General features: G+C 39.2%; 2 protein-coding genes across 5 annotated transcripts in view; both read left to right on the top strand.

The window, feature by feature from the left end:
• The window catches only part of EFCAB5 (EF-hand calcium binding domain 5), a 98,765-nt gene extending 86,371 nt beyond the window's left edge, over positions 1–12,394 (top strand). Inside the window, 2 exon segments of the mRNA XM_055090305.1 lie at positions 11,755–11,912; positions 11,914–12,394. Coding sequence (XP_054946280.1) covers positions 11,755–11,912; positions 11,914–11,937 — 182 coding nt within the window. The 3' untranslated portion in view covers positions 11,938–12,394.
• A 6,246-nt stretch (positions 12,395–18,640) lies between these two features.
• The window catches only part of NSRP1 (nuclear speckle splicing regulatory protein 1), a 62,597-nt gene continuing 61,661 nt past the window's right edge, over positions 18,641–19,576 (top strand). The window contains exons 1-2 of one of the 4 annotated variants that reach the window (XM_028499157.2): positions 18,648–19,083; positions 19,486–19,552. Coding sequence is in view for 2 of the 4 variants with exons in the window: in XM_028499155.2 (XP_028354956.1) it covers positions 19,064–19,083 (20 nt within the window). In the remaining 2 variants the exon portion in view is untranslated. Of the gene's footprint in view, positions 19,084–19,485; positions 19,553–19,576 lie in introns of all 4 variants that reach the window. The other 3 variants (XM_028499155.2, XM_007123573.4, XM_024127643.3) reach the window with 3 other exon arrangements.

The raw sequence follows: 19,576 nt of genomic DNA, 5'->3' as shown, positions 1-19,576 counted from the left end.
TTTTTAGATTCCACATATAAGTGAGATCATACAGTATTTGTCTTTGTCTGACATCCTAAAAGGGATTATCTTGTTCTTTCATCCAGAATTGGAATTATCAAGTGACTTAGGAAATTGGGATCAGTGTAAACTGGTAAGTTTTTTTTTAAGTACGCTTTATTGAAAAATATCCTACACAAATTTAGATATACAAATCATAATTGCACAAATCCTAGGTATACAAAGGCAAGAATTTTTACACAATGAACATTTGTAACAGGCACCTAGATCAAAAAACAGAACATTAGTGGCATCCCCAAAGCCTTCCTTTGTACCCTCTCCCATCACCAGCTTCTCACACACACACACACACACGCACACTCACCCCGGGGTAACCAGAATCCTGACTTCTAACACCATAGACTGGTTTTGCCTGTTTTAAAGTGTATATAAATGGAATTATGTAAACTGATGAATTGGGCACTCTACTTCCACTTGTTGATGATTCCATAACTTTTGTTCTTTGTTCACAGTACGTTAACCAATACTTAGTCGAGAATATTTGTGACTTTGATCCAACAGCTAGGAAACTGAAGGTTAATTTAAAGCTCATTGATGAATATATCAGAGGTAAATTTCCACTTAATTAGGGTCTAAATCTGTACCAACAGCAACAAAACACAGTTGCAATCCAGAGACTTTTATTAGAATAAAGCAAGTGGCTCATACATTCAATTTTTAGGGGAAAATAGTTCTGATTATAGTCTTCTAAAAGGAGGGGCATTGTCTATAATCTACTGCAATCCCCAGAGTGACTCTCTATGCCACACATATGAGAATTCAGAAGCACCTCTGTCTCCCACTTACTGACTACATGTTCATAATTCGCTAAAAGACAAAAGCAAATAGGGGCTGCAGTGAGACTAGGAGACAAATATGTTAAGCAGAAAGGCAGCCATTATCTTTAGTTTCCATGAAGAACCGAAGAAAATAATAGATCACGAGTCTTTATAGACTAATAATGTAGACTTTTTGGAGGAGGAGCATCAGCAGGAATCAAAGCAGTGAGACTCCCAGGTTGGAAAAGGTGATAAGCTCTTTGACTGCAGAGAACTGGTCACATATAAGGGTAAATATACATATACAAGCACACATTTCTCTATGTGTGTATATTACCACACCAGAGACCTGAGGCCAGTTTTGTTTTGTTTTTTTTTGTTTTTTGCTACTCGGCTTGTGGGATATTAGTTCCCCAACCAGGGATCGAACCTAGGCCCTCGGCAGTGGAAGCACAGATTCCTAACCACTGGACGGCCAGGGAATCCCCCTGAGGCCGTTTATATGAATAGAACAGTAAAGAGTGAACTTAAAAATTTGGCTCTTTTTTAAAAAATTCATTTAAAAAACTAATTAATTGGAAAAATGGCTCTGTAGAAATCTCTTCACTAAGCCTATCCATCTCTCCCCCATTCTCTTTGGAGACTCTGGACCCAGTCACAAAGGTTTCTGGACTTCTGTGACACCTATATTAGGCAGAGAGGCTTGGAATCAGACTCCTAGGACAAGAGAAAGGAAAAGGCAACTCAGAGGAAGACAGCCACACTCTTCAGGCTGTCTGTGGCAGTGGAAGCACGTAGCACAGCGGAAGCACAAAGCAGTGAGCGAGGATGGGTGGATGAGAGAGAGAGATCTTCTGGCTTAGGAAGGAGAGATACTCCCAGAAGTTCGGGAGTGCTAGACATGGGATTCACATAAAAGTTAACATGAATTCATGTGGACCGAGCGTGGTGTGAGTAAAGATTAGACTTCCTGTTTGGAAGGTCTTCTGTGTGCCCTCAGGGCCATGGACTGATTCACAGAGCCTCTGCATTCACAGGTGTTGCAGTTATCACTTCTAAGGTGCTGTTTAAGGAAAACAGTAACGGCAGCAACAACAAAAACGAGTACATGTTCACCATATATTTGTATACACTGTACTTGGTCTGTACTTGTTCACTGTTCACTGAGGACTTAAAACTCTAGAAGAACTATTTTCTATGTCAGTGCCTAGTTGCTGCTCTTCCCTTTGGAGTAGATTTAGTCCCTGCCATGGGCCTGGCACTGCCCCATGTGTGACCTGTTTGTCTAATTGATATTCTCCCTGAGTCCCTACTCCACTTTGGTCTCCATCCAACCTGCCAGCCCCTTGGCCTAGAGCCAGACCCTGCTACCACTTGTGTCCCTTCAGACTGATGCTACCTTTCTTGGGCAAGGACTCAGGTACCCCCCAGTGTCCAGTCCAGTCCCTCTGTCAGATAGGAGCTAGGGATGAGGAACAGGCCCCTCCCCTCTCCACCTTGAAGGCATGTTCAGGAATTGGCTCTCAGCCCTTAATAAAGGCATCGTCCATGGCATTGTACCAATGCTTCAAGGGAGTTTCTTCAGGCTCACCTCCGATTTGCCTATCAGAACTACCTCCTATTGTCATATATAGATCTTTTGTTTCAGGAAAACATGCAAATTTCTGTTTCCTTTGCTTGCCCCCACTTTGGACTGTGCTAGCTGATTCCTGAGCAGCTTTGATCTCCAATGCTCCCCACCACTTTCTTTTCCAAGAGTGTCCTCAGGTGCCAGGAATTCCAACTGCAGTTAACAGAGCTGGATTCAGCCAGAAGCTAATATCCCCTAGGCTCCCCTACCATGACCACCAAACCTTTAGCATTACCACAGTCTCTGAAGCAATCAAGAAAGTTCATAGACCACCCAGATACCAACCCTCTCCTTCAGATGCAATTGTATCAGGAAATTCTAAGCTCCGCATTTGGGGAAAGGAAAGAGAACTCTTGGGGCATCTTTCTGCTTGTGCCAGAAAAAGAGGAGTCTTCTGGCAGGGCGCTCTGCAGCCCAAGTTTATCTGAGCCTTCTTCTAGAAGTAAGTAAGGCCCCTACTCAATGACTCCACCCAGCATGAAATGCCACCAATACTTATAGGTTCTGCCCAGGATGTGGAGGGACTTTCAGCATAGCTCCTAACTCACCGAACCTTCCAAACTGATGATTTTGCCAAGAAGACAGAGTCAGGGCTGGTGATGTGCCCACACTTTTTTAGGGCTTCTGCTTCCAACTCTCACTCCACTTCATCCTAGCTCTAGCGAGATCATACGGTATTTGTCTTTGTCTGACTCATTTCACTTAGCCTAATGCCCTGAAGTTTCATCCATGTTGTTGCAAATGGCAGGATTTCCTTATTTTTTATGACTGAACAATATTCCAGTATATGTATATATCACATTTTCATTATTCATTCATCTGTCAGTGAACACCTAGGTTGTTCTCACGTCTTGGTTATTGTAAGTAACACTACAGTGAACATGAGGGGTGCACATATCTCTTCAAGATAGTGATTTCCTTTCCTTCAGATATATACCCAAAAATGGAATTGCTGGATCATATGGTAGTTCTATTTATAATGTTTTGGGAAAACTCCATATTGTTTTCCATAGTGACTGCACCAATTTACATTCCTACCAACTGTGCATAAGGGTTCTCTTTTCTCCACGTCCTGGCCAGCCCTTGTTATTTCTTGGGTTTTTGTTTGTTTGTTTGTTTGTTTTGGTAATAGCCATTCTAACAGATGTGTTGTGATATCTCATCGTGGTTTTGATTTGCGTTTCTAGAAAGGGTTATTTTATATTCTGGTGGGATTCCAGGCAGCTGTGTCCCACCTTTATATCGAGACAGTCATCTTTGAAGGAACACTGGGCAGCTTTGTTCAGCAGGCTTGGCTTCCCAAGACTATGCCATTGCATGTGAATGTTGCTGACATACTTCCCTGTGGGGGACCCACTGACTCCAGTGACCACTCCTGGACAGCTGTGCATAGCGCATCAAAAGCCTGCTACCCTCTGTTACTCTGCCTAAAGTACTCACGTAGTTAGCCTTCTAACTACGTGACCTGACCACCTCTAGTTAGCCTTCTAACTAGAAGACCCGTGACCTGACCACCTTGTAATGGATCTGTTCTCCTCAGTCCATTTTGGACCTCTGATGCCAGCCTCGCCTGGTTTTTCTGTCCCATGTCCCCTTCCCAGTGGGTTTGGATAGACGTTTTCTACCAGGAAATGTTCTCAGGCCTAGAGGTAAGAAGAGCTGTCTCCCATTCCAAGTGTGACCAGAATCACTTTGCTGTCTAGAAACTGTTTCTGCAAGTAGCCATACTTCCTCCCCACACCTAAATCCAAGCATCTATAGGTTCACAGACACTGGTCTCAGCAGGAGTTCCCCAGGCCCTCCACTTTTCCTGCGAGAGCCCCAGGGTTCCTCTTCCAAAGCAGCCACAGCCTCAGTGCTATCACCATCTATAAAGAAACTCACCAGCTTCCTCCATAAAATACCACCATGATCCTCCAAGAATTACAATGGAGGGAGATGCTCTACCATCAGGGGGCAGGACTGCTGGACTCACAGCCCTGATTAACTTCTGTCCTCTAGATTCACCTTTCCCAGGGAGATCTTTCCCTAATTGCTATTGCCACCAATAGTGGTGGCTCTACTGCATGCTGTTCTCCATCCCTCTCCATTCCCGAAGTGGGGCAAGACTCTCTCCTTCACCTCCCGCTGCACAGCTAAAGATCAGACAGGATTCTACCAACCATCCAGAAATAGCAAATATGAATACGCACTGAACTGAATCTGCAACTGTGAGGATGTGCCGGGTTCTTTTAAATGAGTCAGAATGAAATGGACAAGAAACCAAGAAAATTTTGTCCTATTAATTTGGCTTGGATTTGGTTACAGTTCCCTACCACCTTTTCAAACCTAGTATTCTTGAATAGTGGTCTCTTCCAAGACTTGTTCCTACTTGTCGGAAAAGAGCTGCTATCACAGTTAGATCTGGGTTTAAGAGGGAGTCTAGAGTGTGATATTTATGAGTTGCTCACGAATTTCAGGCTCTAGAGGTAGAAACATCCATTCCGTTCTAGAATAGATTCCCTTGTCCTGAAAAGAACCGCTTAAAGGGCCCTTTTAGTTAAGATATGAGACAAGTACTCACACACTGTTCAGGAACTATTTTGGAATTTGGTAAAGACCTGGGGCTTAGATGCTTGCCCATTTCCCATGCATTTCCCTTCCAGTTTCAAGTCATCTGGGGGAAAAAGAAAGAGAAAAAATAAATTAGCTATTTTCTTTCATTCCTTATCACTCCTTTTGATTTAAATTTTGAAGTTTTCCAACAGTAGTTATTGAATTATGAGAAAAATGGTTTTATTTGTCAGGGTAACATCCCATTGCTTTGATATCTGATAAAGGCTGTTGAAAATCAGTTTAATGAGAACATTTTTCTATTTAAGGCAAACATATTTTTCAAGTTCCTTTGTCACTCATTTTTTTCATTTCAGTGGATGTTAAAACAATCTTTTATCACAAAAGGATTATAAAAATTATATCATACTTTTTATTAAAGTACTTAAAAAGGCCAAATAGAACTAAAAGCCTTCTAACAAAGAAGTCACTAGCCCATCCCTTTCCTCTCTTTTCCCCAGTTCCTCTCACCATGCAATTCTTTTTGACTCTTTTGACTGTTTCTTCTGTTGTTTTCAAATTTTCTATATTTCTAATATTATGCACTATTGCTATCTTTTGAGTCATTAATTTAAGCCTTGTCAAATGATTTTCTTCTTATAGATGAAAGTTTAGTTCTGTTATACCACAATTTTCTTACCCTGCCCTCCCAGTGAAATTGTATTACAATTTGGAGTTAAATCAAAATGCAATGTTTACATGATTTTGCCTATTCAGATATCCACAGCTGAGCATTGTAGCATATTTTGATCATTCCTTTTTCACTTTTTGTTTTTCCTGAAGTAAATAATTGTCTTTTATTTTTAAAATTGCTTAGTTTTCTTTGTACTTCATAATTATTCTCACCCCTTCCATTTGTCTCTCCATATTTTTAATTTCCCAAAAGGTCAGTTTTACCAGGTAATTTTTGTTGGTTTCAATTTCTTTTTTTCTTGAAGCCATCCTTTCTAGAGATCTTAATTTTCTTTAAATCTGGGGCCTTCCCCCACCCCAGATCTGCTCCTTAGCTGCCTTCCTGAAATTTATTTTGCTGCCATCAGAGGCATTTACTTTGCCATTCTCTTGGTTCGTTCTTCCTCGATCTACTCCCATGTTTTGAGGTAGCATATCTCTAGTAGTTTCCTGAGCACTAGTGCATGAATGGTAAATTTTTTGAGACTTTTCATGTCTGAAGATGTCTTTATTCAACTGTCACATTTGATTTGAAGTTTGCTAGGAAGTGTAATTTTAAAGACATTGCCCCATTGTCTTTTTTTTTTTTTTTTTTTTTTTGGCTGCATTGGGTCTTCGTTGCTGCGCCTGGGCTTTCTCTAGTTGCAGTGAGCGGGGGCTACTCTTCATTGCAGTGCGTGGGCTTCTCACTGCGGTGGCTTCTCTTGTTGCGGAGCATGGGCTCTAGGCACGCGGGCTTGAGTAGTTGTGGCACACGGGCTCAGTAGTTGTGGTGCACAGGTTTAGTTGCTCCAAGGCATGTGGCATCTTCCTGGACCATGGCTCGAACCCATGTCCCCTGCATTGGCTGGCGGATTCTTAACCACTGCGCCACCAGAGAAGTCCCCCACTGTCTTCTTTTAGAAATTGAGATATAATTCACATACCACAGATTTCACTCTTTTAAAGTATACCATTTAGTGGTTTTTAGTATGTTCACCAGGTTGTGCAATCATCACCACTATCTAATTTTAGAACATTTTCATCACTTTAGAAAGAAACCTGGTACCCATTAGCAGTCACTCTCCTTTGCCCCTCCCCACCCCAGCCCTTGGCAACCACTAATCTACTTTCAGTCTCTATAGATTCTGGACATTTCATATAAATGGAATCATACAATAAGTGGCTTTTGTATGTGGCTTCTTTCACTTAGCATAATGTTTCAAGGTTCATCTATGTCCAAGCAGGTACCAGCACTTCATTACTTTCTTATAGCTGAATAATAGTCTATTATAAGGATATACCACATTTTATTTATCCATTTATTAGTCGATGGACATGTGGGTTGTTTCTACTTTTTGGCTATTATAAATAATACTGCTTAGAATATTTGTTTACAAGTTTTTGTGTGAGTATATGTTTTCAGTTCTCTTGATACATAACTAGGAGTGGAATTGCTGGGTCATATGGAAACTCTATGGTTAACTTCTTGAGGAAATGGCTCCATTGTTAGAAGAAACTTGGAAACTTCCAAGCTTGCTGTTGAAAAAAAGTCTTAAGCCTTTCTGATTCTGCGCATGTAACTTTCTGATTCTGTGCATGTTTTGTTTTGTTTCTCTCCAGAAGCTATAGAATTACTCCTTTATCTCCAAGATTGTGAAATTTCATAATGATATGTCTTGATGTGGGTCTGTTTTCATCCATTGATCTGAGCACTCACTGGGCCTTTTCAATTGTGAAACACAAGTCCCTAAGTCCTGATGATTTCCTCCATGGCATCAAGGCTGCTACTTATGGCTGTGCAGTCTGTGCACTGCACAAATGTGCCCTGCTGAGGATGGTGGGGGCTGAAATCTAACCAGAATTCCATTCACTAAACTGTGTGCTTCAGCTTAAGGCTACATCTGCTTGGAGGAGATGTATCTCTTTCCTCACACCGTTTTCTTTTTTTTTTTTAACTTTTAATTTTATATTGGAGTATAGCCGATTAATAGTGTTGTGATAGTTTCAGGTGCACAGCAAGACGACTCAACCATACATATACATGTATCCATTCTCCCCTAGACACTCCCCCATCCAGGCTGCCACATAACATTGAGCAGAGTTCCCTGTGCTATACAATAGATCATATACCTTTCTCTGCTCAGCAAGCCGTGTGCTTATAGAGTGTATTCATCCATGGTAGGTGTCTTTTTTTTATTTACACAAAAATGACCTAGAGGTTAGTGGAGGCCCTACCTTCCCTTTTCTGTGTTCCCTCTTTGGAACTCCTCCTATTATTCAGACATGGGATCTCCTAGATTCAGCCTCAAAAATCCCTGTATTTTCTGTCCTATTTTCCATCTTTTTGTCTTTTTGTTTCACTTTCTGAGACATTCTCTCAACTTTTAATCCTATTGAATTTTTGTTTCTGTGCATTTTAATGTTTGAGAGCTTTTGTTGCTCTTGTTCTCTAAATATTTGCTTTCTACAACATCTTGTTCATATTTCATGAATGCAATGTCTTATCTCACTGAGAGTATTAATGGTAAGTATTTTTTGAAGTTTTCTTCTCCCTGTTGTTTCTTATCTTGCTGTTTTAGTGTTTTGGTCTCTGTATCTCATCTTCTGTACATCACATCACTGGGCAAACTTCCCTCCCCAACCCTAGAAATTTATTCCTCAGAAAGGGTAACCTAGAAGGTCTCTGGACTGGGGGACGTCAGACACAACTGAGAAGGAGAGTACCAGAGTGAAAACAGGGAGAGTATGAGTGTGTTTACTGAATGCAAAGACCCCTGGAGGCTTCCCACACTAAGCTCCAAACAAAAAGGAGCAAACAACTGATACCTGTGCCATTTGAATACAAGAAAAATATCATTCAACTTTTATTTGTAATGGTTTTATCACATCAATAGCGAGTTTCTATTTTTTGTTTAAAAGTGTTTTAATATAACTTAATTTAAATAAACTGTAAAGGGACTTCCCTGGTGGTGCAGTAGTTAAGAATTCACCTGCCAATTCAGGGGACACGGGTTCGAGCCCTTCTCCAGGAAGATCCCACAGGCTGCAGAGCAACTAAGCCCGTGCACCACAACGACTGAGCCTGTACTTTAGAGCTCGCGAGCCACAACTACTGAGCCCACGTGCCACAACTACTGAGCCCACGTGCCACAACTACTGAAGCCCGCACGCCTAGAACCCGTGCTCCGCAACAAGAGAAGCCACTGCAGTGAGAAACCCGCGCACCGCAATGAAGAGTAGCCCCCGCTCGCCGCAACTAGAGAAAGCCCGCATGCAGCAACAAAGACCCAATGCAACCAAAAAATTTTTTTAAAGATACACTGCTTGCTGATCTTGGGTTAGTTTTTAGTTGAAAGGAGCAGTTACACTTTAACTTTTGGACTTGAAGCTTAAGGACTTCATTCTTTTTTGCTTCGCATATCTTTCTAATTGTCTATCATTCCCAAAGGATTTACCTTAATCCAGTGTTAAAGCAGAGATCCATAAATGGAATTTTAATTATAAATATCCTATAACGCCCCAATGTTTTCAGCAGAATGAATTCCCTATGTAATTAAAAGTTTGATTAAGTTAGACCCTACAAAAATACCATAAAATGTTCCTGAATTAATAGGTTCATAAACAGAGATTCAAAGTTTGACCCAGCAAGTCTTTAAACTCAGATATATTCAAATAATTTACTATATCCTTTACAAAGGAAGAATTATTAAATCTATGCGCGTTGGAGCTCTGCTGAACTGCAGAGATCTGGCGTCTATCCACCACAAGAGGGCAGTAACACTCAACCGTTGTTACTGGGAACCCAGCCGACAGATGGAGGCTTCATTAGCGAAATCATTAGAGCCAGTTGTTAAGGCATCAATCTCTCATTGAAACGGGGCAGGGAAACAGGAACCTCCACCCAGACAGGTTCGGAGCGTCTGTCCTCGGTAACAGTAAGACAGGAAATAAGCAACAGGGGCTTGTGAAAGGGAGCGACCTCGCTCCCCATCCTCAAATCCTTGAATCACCATGGAGATGGCTGATTAGCTTAATAATGGCTGCAGATAGGGGTCTGATCATTTGGATGTCGGATAAGAACACTAGCAGGCGTCAATGCAACGGGGCTCTTAATGGGGATCTGGGAAAGGCAGAATAAAGGCTGTGGGGAGTAGCAGAGCTGTTATATCTCAGAAAATTAGTTAGGACTGGTTTTAGGAGTGTTGTAGAGTGAACTTTTATTTAATTTAGATTCATAACATTGGAACATTATGATAATCAAAGTAATCTTTGCAGCCTATAGCATTAACTTTTAAAGCTTCCAGGAAGCTAATTAATACAAAATGGGATCAATTATAACAAATGCAGCTCAATATTTTAAGTATGTATGTTATTGGTCTAGTATTACCCATAATATGATATGAATCAGGTATTTTTAATGTGCTTTCATGACCAGCATCTGTTTTAATTTTTATTCATAATTGTCACTAATGTTACTGAAAAGACTTAGTATTTGAAAAGCCTAACTTAATTATTCCACAATTTAATGTTGTTTCAATCAACATTTATTAAACACCTAGAACTGAGAGAAGACAGTACCTCTGTGTGTGCGCGTGCGTGTGTTAAAACAATTTTAGAAAATTGTACCCACGTGTTTTAAAGTGAGCTTCAAATAAAAATGAGACTTGAGTATGTTTTCCATATTTTATGTGCCTTTCCTGTCCCACATTGTACCTTTTGTGGTAGTGATGCCTTCAAAACTATAGAAAGTCTAAGCCTAATTCAGGGAAATTTGTTCCTTCATGTTGATAGAAGATAGGGAAATAATATATGTTCTGTTTTGTCATCTTAATAGATATCCGTAAGTGACATAATTGTCAGTGTTGTTAATGAGCTACTGTATAGAAGACAACATTTAAAACCTCTTATTCAATTATAAGTATCACTTAATAGTTTGATTCAACTCAAATCAGCAAACATTTATTGGGTTAGGAACTGTATTAGACACCAGAAGTAACAAAAATGAGTAAAACATAGACCTGAGGGGAAGTAACAAAAATGAGTAAAACATAGACCTGAGGGTAGAAGGCACCTGAAAGAAGGAAGGTAATTAACATGTTTTTGAGCAACTACTCTGTGACAGATTTTTGCATATCTTTTCTCATTAATCCTCATAACAATTCTGAGTTATCTCTGTTTTTTGGAAGAAGAAACAGGCTCAGAACAATTAAGTGAATTTTTTCAAGGTCACAAAACTAGTTGGGTACAGCCAAGATTAGAACTCAGATCCTTTCAACTTTAAAGTATATTCTCTTTCCATTGGACCATTCTATCTGAATATTAGTCACTGACTGACTCCTGGGAAAAAGTAACTTTTACGAATGGCAGCTTAATAGTTATCAGTCTAACAAATGAAATGTTTTGGTGTGCAGTGATTATATGTTTAAAAATAATTTTTAATTAGGAAATATTTCAAACACAGAAGTTAGAGACTAACACCTGTGTAGTCATTATGGAGCCAAATTCTATATCCAACCTTAACATTATGCGTGGTTGAGTCAGACTTTCTTAAAGAAAGAAAACATTATAGGAATAGTTGAGACTTTCTATACCCCTCCCTGATCCCATTCTCTTCTCTTCCTCCCTAGAGCTAATATTATTATGAATTTGGTGTTTATCAGTTTCATCATGATTTCTTACTTTTACTACATGCCTATGAATCCATAAACAATATAATATTATTTTTCAGGTTTTAAAATTGTTTTTAACTATATCCAAAAGAACATACTGTTCTACAACTTATTGTTCTCAACAGTATGTTTTGAGATTTATCCACAATGATATATGTAGCTCTAGTTCTTTGTTAAATGCTGTGTAGTATTCCATTATATGAATATAAGGAAATTTATTTATCCATTTTCCTGTAATTACATATTTAAACAAGATTCTGCTATGGTTTTGACTCAAAATATATCTAATGAACTTTTGTCATAATTTATATTTTATATTTTAGTATTAAAATATATTTTAGTAATAAAAGTACAAAACTATTCACACTAACCTTTTTTTTTCTTGGTGCAGATCATTCTCGAATTGAAGTATGGAAATTTGGTAATACTGCTATCGAATACTTATACCACTGGGCACACATCTGTTCAGCTCTTATGAAGCTGAACAAAAAAATAAATAGTGCCATTTCACCCCCATTGCCATCCAAGACTGACTCCTATGTGTATGCAAAAATGCCAGGGGGAAGCTTGCTAGGGAGATGCTAATGGAATTGCTACTGTATTTAGGGTATTTTTGTCATGTTCAGTTTTGTTAACTATAAAATAAAATATTTTCATTTGGAAAGGAGTGCCACATAAACATATTCTTCTCCTAGACATTTATCTCAGCGCTTTATAAAACCAAAAGTGCTACCTAAGGAGAAATTTGATCTAAAAAATATCCAGTTAAGGTAGCCATAACCAAATGTATGTTATAAGAATATATTTTAAAGTTTCTTTTTAGTTTTAGCATTGTATCTGGCATGGGACTATTACGGTTCATTGGGCAGAGTTATTTTAATTTTTTTAAGGTACAAGTGAAGAAAGACTCAGGATTTAGAAAAAATGGCAGTTTTTACATCAAAAGCGCACCAAGTAATAAGGATTTTAAGAAATGGACTGGGAATTGTTTTTCTAATTTTTCAAAGACTTCCTCCCCATCCCCATCTCCACCCCCCACCCCTACTTACCTTAACAACTTAAAAGTTATTTCAATGAACAGAAATTCTGGGAAAATGTTTGTCCATGAAAACATTTGAAAATGTTTGTCCATGAAAACATCACGGAAAAAAGAAAACACTTTTTTTAAATAACAAAATCCTCTCAAGTTCAAGAACTGCAAAAAGAATTTATATTTATTTAAAGCTTCTTACGACAGCAAACTTTACTGCTCTGTTGTGAGATTTCATCTTTGCAATAAGATATCTGATGACAGAGTCCATTTTTAATAAAATTTTGGGAAATTAAACTTCATTTTCTTTATTTGGTTGACAAAATGTGATGTGTTCCAAACATCTTATATTTTGAGATTGGAGGTCCCTTTTTAACCTTTTCTGATAAGATGGCAGTGTTATTACCAGTCCTCATCTCTTGGATGATCGCATGCCCAGTTTTAACCTATAAGCCTGTTTCATATTTGGAAGTGGTCTTTTCAGGGCATTTGCAGCAACATTTCTAGGAACAATGTTCTTGAAGATATTAAACTGATAGCCACATATCGTGATGGCTTCAGATCAAGCTTATAAAGAGTCCACTGTGAATACAAATGGCATTTTAGGCAGCAAGGAGGGGAAATTTTTGCAGACTGCCCCCTGTTTAACCATTATCATGGGAGTTAACTAAATGGCATCCAGCTTAATGATAAATTATCACACACGGCATCCAGCTTAATGATAAATTATCACACGCTTGCATGGCATTTTAACTTGTTTGAAGTATCAGCATTTTCACATACTAGCTCATTTGATCCTCCTCATAACGTGTAAGGTGGCAGTCTCGATATTACAATACTATGCCCATTTTATAACAAAGGAAATAGGCTCAAAGAGTGAGTTATTTAGGTCACAACAGCTAGTAAGAGACACACACCCACATGTCCTAATTTCTGTTTTATTGCTCTGGTGAGCACTCCAGACATCTCACCAACACTTTCCAGACTTTACTAGGCTAAAGACTATGCTATTAGTCTTTTGGAAACTATTTTAAAATTAAGCAACCAACAGGGTTGAATTTATCGTTCAAGTAAAATCCTATCCCTTAACACCAGGAGTTTACTCTTTTAGTGAAGAGGATGTTATTTATGCTTGACAAAAATTTAGATGTAGGTTTATATTTAAACCTATTTATTTGACTCAATAGATTTATTGATTTATTTGTATTTACATATACTTCAGAAGCTTAGACTTGACTGGATTTTTTATTAGCTCTTTCTCCATAGTTTATAGGTAACAATGATACTGCATGGTGTAGACCATCCAGACCACTTTCCTTTATAATTATAGCTTTCCATGGTCCAGAAACAACATAAGGTTTCAAGACAATGATATTGGAATCTCAGAAAAGCTCCTATTGGCTCTTTTAACAGCTTTATTGAAATATAACACATATATTATACAATTCACATACTTAATGAAAATGCTTTTTAGTATATTCACAAAATTGTGCAACCATTTACAACAATTTCAGAACATTTTCATCACCCCCATAAAAACTCCATACCTAGTAGCAATCACTCCCCATTTTTCCCCACCCCAGCCCTAGGCAACTACTAACCTTGCTTTCTCTGTGGGTTTGCCTGTTCTGGATATTTTATATAAAAGGAATCATACATTATGTGGTCTTTGGTGACTGACTTCCCATTCCTTCATAATCTAAATGTGATCAAGCAACCAGCTGCCTTAACTTCCACAGACATCCCCAATCTACGGACTCAGAAGACCCTTTGCAGGTAATTTAGGGAATTTTCATTCCTCTTCTGTAAGGTTTTATGCAATGCCACTCCCACTTAACCCCACCCTACATCATCAACTCTATGTTCCTACTCTCCCCTCCATGACCTTATTATAAAGACTTCTCAGCAGGCAAGATCAATTAATTAAATATTGCCTATGTCTTTCTCTGTAGGCAATGTAATTCCCCTTGGTGGGTGTTCCATCTCCTAGTCATTAACCATATTTTACCTCTCCCCAACCTACTGCCTGAGCTTAAAGGCAATGGGAGAATACAGAAGCTTGCATTATATAGGATATCGAGCTGGATAACTTTGGGTAACTAATTCCCTATCCAGTCTCCATAAGTAAGAGGCAGACAGCCCAGGCAGGAGGCTTTATTTTTACCCTTTATCGATTCTTTTTATTTTAAGCCAAGTAACACATGCTCATAGTTTAAAAAGTCCTTCTGTCATACAAGGTCTATCAAGACCAGAGCATTTCCCAGCTCAACCTCACCCCTATTTTCCTTGTTTCTGAGTCAAATACTTTCAGTTCTTTTATCTCAGGAGTTAATAAACAGCCCACAAGCTAAATCTGGCTAGTTGCCTGTCATGATAAAGTTTTATTGGAAAAGCCTTGCCCATATTGTCTATGACTGCTTTCATACCACTGGGCAGAGCTGAGTAGCTGCCACAGAGACCTATGACCCATAAAGCCTAAATATTTACTATCTAACCCTTTGCATAAAAAGTTTGCCAACCCCTATTCTGGCTGTAGTTTTGACATGTGCCTCCATATTGCAAAATAACATGCTGTGTGGCTACTTTTTTTTTTCCTGAATTAGGCAATATTTATTAACCTCCCGGTATGCAATACAAAGATTTAGCTCCTTCCCCAGTGTGTGTGCATCCACACACACACAAACACATACACATTTCCCACTCCTTCCTTCTTCCCAATATAATTACATAGTAATTTAGATCAGAATAGCTGGATTTTCAGTGTTTGCATTATCATGATCGTGTAATGCTATTTAGGGCTTAGCTATGTAGTAAGTTACAATTATTTTCCTTTCCTGAACATCTTTTTGCTTTCCCTGGCGTTTGTGTCAAAAGAAAACTTTTGGAGTGGCTGGAGTGACTATAAAGATATCAGACAAAGTAGATTTCAGAGCAAAGAATATTACTGTGATAAAGAAGGTCATTCCATAATGAAAAAAGGGTCAATTAATTAAGAATAAAATCTTAAATAAAAAATCTTAAACATAAAAATCTTAAATAGTTACACACCTAATAACATAGTTCCAAAATACACAGAGCAAAAACTAATAGGACTGCAGGTCCATAGAGAACAGAAGTAGGTTACTGGTTGCCTACTGTTGCAGGGGGGTAAATGGAAGTGACAAATGGGTACATGGTTTTTTTTCTGGGTATTGAAAGTATCCTAAAATTGCTTGTGATGATGGTAGCATAACTCTCTGAATATATTAAAAACCATTGAATTGTACGGTTTTGTTTTGGTTTTTTGGCTGCGTGGCATGGCATACGGGATCTTAGTTACGGTACCAGGGATCGAACCCATGCCCCCTGCAGTGGAAGTGCGGAGTCTTACCCACTGGACCGCCAGGGAAGTCCTGAATTGTATGCTTTAAATGGGTGAATTGCATAGTATGTGAATTATGTCTCAATAAAGCTGTTTAAAAAAAAGATGTTTATACTAAATAGAAATCTGGTTCTACACAAAGATATGGAGACACTGGAAATGGTAAATATGTGAATAAACAAAATATTTTTCTTTTTACATTGACTTATTTATTATATAAGGGATATGATGAAGTATACATATAAACAACCAGATAGAGATACATAGGTGAGGTCAGGAAGGGCGCTTCTGTCCTCATGAAGTTAGGGTGTACCACCCTCTGGGCAGGTGGATATGTTCACCAACCTGGAAGCTCTTAGAATTCCATACTTTTGGGTTGTTTATGGAGGCTTCATTATGTAGGCATGATGGATCATTAATTTGGTTTAAAACCCCTCTCTTCTTCCCGGAGTATGGGAGGTGGGGTAGAAAGTTCCAAGCTTCTAATTATGGTATGGTCTCTCTGGTGACTAGCCCCCATGCTGATGCTATCCAGAAGCCCACCAAGAGTTACCTCATTGGAACAAAATAACCCCTATCACCCAGGGAACCAGGAACTAGGGTCAAAGACCAAGTATCAAAACAACAGTTGCTCTTAGTGCTCTAATCACTCAGGAAATCACAAAGGTTTTAGGAGCTCTGTACCGGGAATCTGGGGCAGAAACCAATATATGTGTCTATATATGTATATATATTTTTTTCCCTCTTATTTCACTGTGCCCCAAGCAGATTTCATATTTGGCTTCTATCTAGCCTTACCCTAATCACTTTGGGGGAAAAAAGACATTCAGCATATTCCTATATGCAAAGCTATATAATTCCTTTAATAATATATGTCAGCATTAATTCATTTAGAAGAGTGGATCTCAAAATGTGGTCTGTGGACTCCCGAAGGTCCCTAAAACACTTTCGGGATTTTCCAGGTCAAAACTATATTTCTAACAATACTATGACATCATTTGCCTTTTTCACTCATCCTCACACCAGTGTGCAATTGAACTTTCCAGAGGCTTCATGATGTGTGATGATGTCATCGTTCTGACAGCTAATAGAACGTGTGCCTGTAGATTCTTTTGCGTTTTCTTTCAACTTTATTTCTTCCAGTTTTATTAAGATATAATTAACATACAGCACTGTATAAGTTTACGGTGTACAGCATAATAATTTGACTTACATACATCATGAAATGATTACAATAAATTTAGTGAACATCCATCATTTCATATAGATATAAAAGAAAAAGAAAAAATATTTTTCCTTGTGATGAGAACTCTTAGGATTTACCCTCTTAACTACTTTCATATATAACATACAGCAATGTCAACTATATTAATCATGTTGTACATTACATCCTAATACTTTTTTATCTTAGAACTGGAAGTTTGTACCCTTTGACCATCCAATTCCTCCGCCCACTGCCCCACCCTTTCCTGCTAAAAAGAAAAAAAAAAAAAAAAAAGAAAAAGAAATCTGGAACTACACAAAGATACGCAGCCACAGGAAATTGTAAATATGTGGATAAACATAACATTTTTCTTTCCTTTTTTTTTTTTGCGGTACGCAGGCCTCTCACTGTTGCAGCCTCTCCCGTTGCGGAGCACAGGCTCCGCGGATGCGCAGGCTCAGCGGCCATGGCCCACAGGCCCAGCCTCTACGCAGGATGTGGGATCTTCCCGGACCGGGGCACGAACCCGCGTCCCCAGCATCGGCAGGCGGACTCTCAACCACTGCGCCACCAGGGAAGCCCAACATTTGTCTTATTTAAAAATATTTTTAAAAGATAATTGTTTAAAGCAAAAATGATAATTTATTGTGCATTTATAACATAGGTAGAAGTAAAATGTGTGACAAATATAGCACAAAGTCTCAGAGAGGGAAAATGGAACTATACTTTTAAAAAGTTTTTATACAAAGTGCTTCATTCTTACTTGAAGGTAGACTGTGATAAGTTAAAGATGTGTACCAGAAACCCTAAAGCAAAACCTTAAAAAAAAAAAAAAAAAAAGCAAAGTGTGGCCAATAAGCCAATAAAGAAGTTGAAGCATAAAAATCTGAAGCAGAGCCATAAAAATTTATTGATTAATTCAAAAGGGTGGGGGAAGGTGGAGGGGGGAGTACAAAAAGCAGATAAGAAAAGGAGAAAACAAATTGCAACTATGCTAATAACTGCTTTAATGAAAATGTTCTAAATACCCACGTTAAAAGGAAGAAATTGCCAGACTGGATAAAAAAGCAAGACCCAACTATAAGCTATCAACAAGAGAACCACTTTAAACATAAAGACACAAACTAATTAAAATTGGTTAAAAGTAAAAGGATGGGAAAAGATACACTATGCTAACAATGCTGGTTATATTAATATCACATAAAGTAGATAAAAATAAATAAAAAAATAAAGAGGATCATTTCTTAATGGTATAGGGGTCAATATAAGAGGACATAACAATCCTACATGTTTATATATCTAATAACAAAACTTCAAAATACATGAAACAAAACATGACAGGAGTAAAAAGAGAAATAGACAAATCCACAATTACAGCTGGAGATTTTAACATTCATCTGTCAGTAATTCAAAAGATCTCTTTGCTGTTACTAGTTTGGAAGGGGCCGAGAATGAGTGGGTCCACAGGTGAAGTGTGACTAGCATTTTTAAAAAAGTATCATATATAATTTTACTTCCTATATCCAGTGGTACCACGGTATTTTATTAATCATTTCTGTCCTATAATGAGATACTTAGCGCATAGATTTTCATCTTCTGCCAAATTACCCTGAGCCACGTATACTCACACTGAGTACCTCGGAGGCGGGGGAGCGGGGGAGGAGGGGAAATCGATAGCCTAGGGCAGTGGTTTTCAAACTTGAGTATCAGAATTACCTGGAGGGCTCGTTAAAATTCAGATTTCTGGGCCCCGTTCCAGAGTTTCTGATTCAGTAGATGTGGAACAGAGCCGGAAATTTTGCATTTCTAACAAATTCCCGGGTGATGCCGATTCTGCTGGTCCCAGGACCACTCTCTGCGAACCTCTGGCCTAAAATTTTGTCATTCCTTTCTTCCCACTGATTTCGAGGCAGTCTGTCGGTTTTCAAAACAACGCCCAAAGCCAAGCATCAAATTCCCAGCAGTGCGGAAGCAACACAAAACGCGAACCCAGCCGGTAGGCGGGCTCTAGGCCGCCCAAACCCGCGCGAGAGCTCACGTTAGACGTCGGCGTCGGCGTCAGCGTCACGTCGGCGTCGGCCACGTTCAACGGAGACGGGAGCAAGATGGCGATTCCGGGCAGGCAGTGAGTGACTTGGGAGTTAGGGTTAGGCTGGGGAGTGAGACACCACGGCGACTGTGTCTTTGGCCGAGCAGTAGAAGTGCGCTGGAAGTGAAGGGGCTGTGTCGTCAGGGATAGAGATGGGGGAAAGCGAGAAATCCTGAGGAACATATATTCCCATCCCCCCCACATTTTCCAGGATGGAAGCCCGAAGTTTGAGGGAGAAACTTGTGAGGAAATAAAGGAAGTTAGGCTGAGGGGCAGAGAGCGAGACTTTTCTATTTTCCAAAAGCTCGGTCTGAGGCCCCTCAGTCTTGCTTCCTACCCCGCGCTTGAGTTTCTCCCCGGTTGGATGCTTTCAGGGGCAATGAGAAGAGAGAGACAATTCCTGGCTTGCTTAGAGGGCCTTGTTCTTCTACTTGGCAGGTCAAGTTCTGATTCCCGCCCTTCCTTCTCGGTTTAGGAATGTTGTGCTGAGAAGCCACAGGAAAGGGTAGGCATATAGGGAATTGGGGTA

Source organism: Physeter macrocephalus, chromosome 14 (genome assembly GCF_002837175.3).
Source record: "Physeter macrocephalus isolate SW-GA chromosome 14, ASM283717v5, whole genome shotgun sequence".
Lineage (NCBI taxonomy): Eukaryota > Metazoa > Chordata > Mammalia > Artiodactyla > Physeteridae > Physeter > Physeter macrocephalus.
Note: the sequence above shows the minus strand (reverse complement) of the source record. Positions and strands in the feature narration are given on the sequence as shown.